The sequence below is a fragment of the Vanessa tameamea genome, chromosome 18, assembly GCF_037043105.1.
Source record: "Vanessa tameamea isolate UH-Manoa-2023 chromosome 18, ilVanTame1 primary haplotype, whole genome shotgun sequence".
NCBI classification, from domain to species: domain Eukaryota; kingdom Metazoa; phylum Arthropoda; class Insecta; order Lepidoptera; family Nymphalidae; genus Vanessa; species Vanessa tameamea.
In genome coordinates, this window is record NC_087326.1 from 1,498,607 (window position 1) to 1,503,026 (window position 4,420).

The 4,420-nt window shown below is 29.6% G+C and overlaps 2 protein-coding genes across 3 annotated transcripts; one reads left to right on the forward strand and one right to left on the reverse strand.

Annotated features, from left to right (window-relative positions):
* Positions 1-659: 659 nt before the first annotated feature.
* Positions 660-1,556, reverse strand: LOC113400990 (uncharacterized protein). Of its 2 annotated transcripts, none has more exons than XM_064217701.1 (2): positions 1,449-1,556; positions 660-834 (listed from the first exon to the last, which is right to left on the reverse strand). In XM_064217701.1, the coding sequence occupies exon 1, from the start codon at positions 1,554-1,556 to the stop codon at positions 1,452-1,454; it is 105 nt and encodes a 34-aa protein (XP_064073771.1). In that variant the 3' UTR covers positions 660-834; positions 1,449-1,451. The 2 variants fall into 2 exon arrangements, with proteins under 2 accessions (XP_064073771.1, XP_064073770.1); XM_064217700.1 differs by having other exon boundaries at positions 660-815; positions 1,431-1,556.
* A 544-nt stretch (positions 1,557-2,100) lies between these two features.
* LOC113400988 (pre-rRNA-processing protein pro-1) lies at positions 2,101-4,420 on the forward strand. Its single transcript, XM_026640683.2, has 2 exons — positions 2,101-2,415; positions 2,607-4,420. The coding sequence occupies exons 1-2, from the start codon at positions 2,281-2,283 to the stop codon at positions 4,080-4,082; spliced, it is 1,611 nt and encodes a 536-aa protein (XP_026496468.2). The 5' UTR covers positions 2,101-2,280; the 3' UTR covers positions 4,083-4,420.

A 4,420-nucleotide genomic window follows, 5' to 3' on the forward strand; every position in this document is an offset into this window, starting at 1 on the left:
CACCAAAAGTCATTCTTGTCTGGATTTGAACCCGCAATCATTAGTTAAAATTAACGTATTCTAACCACTACGCCATCTCATCGAATTCTAAATAAGTTTTACTCCAGTATTTGTATAATATTAACATTATTAATCTTAACAATGTTATACACATAATATTATTAATATGTTAAAATTTGTTGTCAAATAAGTCCTAAAAATACTTACATATATAATTATATAATAAGCTTTATAATCGCGGTGAAAAAAGAGATGAGTGAACTACGTACGCGCGTGAGAAGTTCTATTTCTTCGGTATAATGAAAATTATATATTCATATTATTAGTGCACATTAGAACTTATTAATAAAATTATTATTATTATTATGATAAATGAAAATAATTTTTCACAAGTTAAATTTGTAATAAAATAAACATTTTAAAATAAGATAAGGTGTAAAGTTGTCTGTTTTGACGAATTGACACATAATTGGTAGTTTAGCCAGCAACTTCAAATTGGAATTTTCACCCTGTGATGATTAGAGTGAATTTTTATATTGCATGGGGCATTATAAAAATTCACTTACATATTTTTTTATAATGCACCAAAAAAAGTATAAATTGAAAAGAATAATAACTGTATTTTTGTATTTGGTTAAATATATAACAACATTCAATTATATACCAATTTATTTATTAAGAGTACATAATGACAGTTCAATACATATTATTTGTTTAGAGTGACAAAATAAAAGCAATATTTATATATAAGAAAACTTAATTTATTTACATCTTAACATATTACAGTTTCCTACTGTAAAAATATAATTTATTGTGTCTATTTATGACGATGACCTGCAACAAAGAAAAAAAAATCAAATTAATATCTATTAATCATTGAATAGTTGTTTTTTTAATCCGTTACTGAATAAAAATTATAAGCCTTATGCCACTAAGTTATATAAAATGGATAATTAATTGTACTGTAGTGTATCTGATAGAATTGCAATATTATTACAGTCAAGATAAATAACATCACAGTTCCAATGGTTATTTTCGGTGTGAATATCTATGGCCACATAAATAAATTGGTTAATTTGATTGTCTAACCTTTTATAAATTACAATTAGGCTCCTGCACCATTTGTATTGAGACTATTACAAAATTATATTAATTATTTTGAAAGGAATCATATTTACTATTTTGTGTATATTTTTACATACAAAACATATTTTTATTTATGAACCCCTAGCAAATCCTGACAGACTTGTTCCTGTATATATTATACTAAGCCATTGGTCCTGAGCCTGAACTTTTTCCACTCATGTCTGATTAGACATCGGGATTGGTTTATGAGAATGAGAGAATATGGTGAACCTGTGTTTGTTAGTGTTTGTAGGTTGCACTAATGAACGTTACATAGCTATTGAGAACTTATTTATGTTTATAAGTTCATTTAAAAATCTTACCATTCATTTTGAGCTATTCGCACTGATATAGTGATAGAGGATAACCAATAAAAAGATGGAAACTCCTAGAATGTTCGAGAAAACTGCCAACTGAATGTCTGTAATCATTGTGATCTATTTTTCTTCTAACAATTCTGCGTGATGATCTTGAGGCGAAATAACCTGAAACAGTGACGGATTTGTTTTGAGATACGACCGGCAAGTATCAATAACTAATTTTCAGTTTACAAAGAAATTGCTGAAACGCAAATATAAAATTAAAATAACTACATACGTCAAGTATATAAATTTCATAAATTAATGCAACTAGCATTACGATATTACTTAATTAAAAGAAATAACAGAGCCTTACCTCGAAATTTATCAACAATTACACGTCACACAATAAAATGACAGTTTGCTGTTTGGTGTCTCCCGGTACGCATAGTCAACAGATTACAAAGTAGGCACAATATTGATAAAAAATATTTGGTAAAAAATATGGGGTATTCGGAAATTAAGCCTAGAATACTCACCATCAACAGATGTAAACACTTATGGAAACAATAATTCGTTTTATTTATATGATCATATACTATTAAATTAATTATTTTGTGTAATTGTCAGGGAATAGGGAAAATACCAAAACGCCACTAGCCACTAGAATGTCAAATGTCGTTGTCAACAATTCAAAACGTCAAAATTTAACGTTAAAGTTTCATTTGCAATCGTTTATTGTGATGAATTCGATGAAATTCTGGCGAAGTATACCGCATAAACAAACCGGTTAAGTAATATTAATATTGAAAAAATATTCCCATTGTATGTTTGTTATAAGTAAAATATAAATACAATGTATTTATCCTCTATTAGTTCACGATTATTACTTTATGATACGATCAGTTGGGATTTAAAAAAAATTTATGGATGTTATGATGGTGTTATGAGAGATATTTCATGGAGCGATGATAGTAAATACATATTACAGGTAACCGAGTGTTTTAACTTAAAGTAAATCATTGTCAACACGAAATAATATAATATTTATCTATTATTGTTTAAAGGTCGATTTGATTCTAAGGCGTGCCAAATTACGCATTGTTCAGAAGCGGCGATGCAGTACGTTTTTTTTATAGCCATGCGATGATTCGTTGTCTAATTTTTCAATCCGAATTTCAGGTAAATTCAATTGGTCTTATAGAAATATTAAGTCCTGCAGATCATGATGTTAGAAGCTTACAGCACATTCCAATAAAAGACACTTGGTCCGCCAGCTTTCATAGGGATGGTCACCGTAATATAGCTGTTGGGACCAAAAGTGGAATTGTAAAAATATGGGACACAAAAAATAAAACCATTACAAAAACATTCCCCACCCCATCACAGCCATCATGTGTAAGCTTCTTAAGTTACAATGCCAAGAACACAAGCTTAGCAGCAACAATGTTGAATGGTGACACCGTCATATATGGCCTTGTATCAAATATTCCAGTATTAACTGTTAAGCTCACTTGTTCTAATAGTATTTCCGCAATGAAGTTTCATCATGAATCAAGATCTTTATTAGGTCTTGCAACAGATGAGGGCCATGTTGTTTTGAGAGATATAACAACTAATAAAGATAAAGCATTTTTTGAAAATATTCATGCTTCGCCTGTAAGTGATATTTCATTTTCACTCATCAATAAAGATGTAATGTTATCGAGTGGTTATGATAAAATTATTCAAGTATATGATATAAGATTACATAATGTAGTTTCCACAGTAAGAACATCATATACATTGTCATCTCTTGCTATAAATGCAGACAATCAAGTAGCTCTCGGTACTAAAAATGGTCATGTGCTTATTTATGACTTGCGGGATTTAACTAGCCCTTTCAAAGTCTTAAAAGGGCATGAAGATGAAATCAGCAAAGTGGCATTCCAACCAACTAGAAGGAAGACTATGTCGGCTGAACTGAGCCTTAGAGAAGAAGTTGAAATAAATTCTCCATTAAAAGTGCAGTCACCTGTTCGGACAAGAACTTCTGATATGTTTTTCGTCAATGACACTCCTCCAAGGCATAATCTAGATGTGTCTGCTTTAGGTCCAGAGAACAAAGCTGATTCATTTCTTGTTATGTTAGGTCTTGATAAATCGAATGTTGAGTTTGATGATGACCAAAACAAATCAAATGATGAAAGAAAAAGCGACAAGCATGAATTAAGATATCGCCAATTAGATGCAGAGAAGAATATAAGCAAAGTATCAACACCTCTTAATAGCAGAACTGTTGAAAATTTTGGTTTCCCCTCACCACTGTGTATACCAAATGGAGTTTCTGATGACAAGAAAGGCTCAAATAGTAATTTATCGAATATAAAACTGAATAATAACAATGTACAAAGCACAACAAGTACCATAGATACAAAAGCTACAGATGAACTTAAGGATTTTATAAAAATGACACTTTCAGATGTCTCTGACGATAATAGAAACTACTTCCTCCATATTATGATGGCTTTAACTAAACAAAAATTGTATCTTGAAAAACAATTATCCTGTATGAATCAGCAAGTCCAAAACTTGGTTCAAAATCAAAATGCCCTTGTCGAAGCAAACAGAAAGTTAGCACTACAGATCGATCAGCTAAAATTACAGAATAACTTTTAAAAATATTAATGATTGAATCTCAAAATGCTTACAGTGCTATGAATTATGCCCTAACTAATATTTAATTAAGCTTTAAAATGATATTGCCTAATATAATGAAATTTACTAGTAAATATTAATGCATATTTTATTGTGTATATTTTACTGTCTCACAAGTTATCAAATTGTTAATTGTAAAAATCTGTTAGGTATATGAATGTGTTATTGTGCCATGTTATCTATTAAAAATATTTGTAGTTGAATTTCTGTTTAGACAATATGTGCATATTATGTAACCTAGTGTTGTGACTATTTGCAATTGTTTTAGTTAATTATTGTCAGAAATAAAATAATACATA

Excerpts from the sequence above, each read along its gene's own strand:
- LOC113400988 (XM_026640683.2), top strand. The coding sequence starts at position 2,281 with ATGTATTTATCCTCTATTAGTTCACGATTATTACTTTATGATACGATC. Across the intron at positions 2,416-2,606 it reads ATAGTAAATACATATTACAG|GTAAATTCAATTGGTCTTAT; the intron begins GTAACCGAGTGT and ends TCCGAATTTCAG.
- LOC113400990 (XM_064217701.1), bottom strand. The coding sequence starts at position 1,556 with ATGATTACAGACATTCAGTTGGCAGTTTTCTCGAACATTCTAGGAGTT.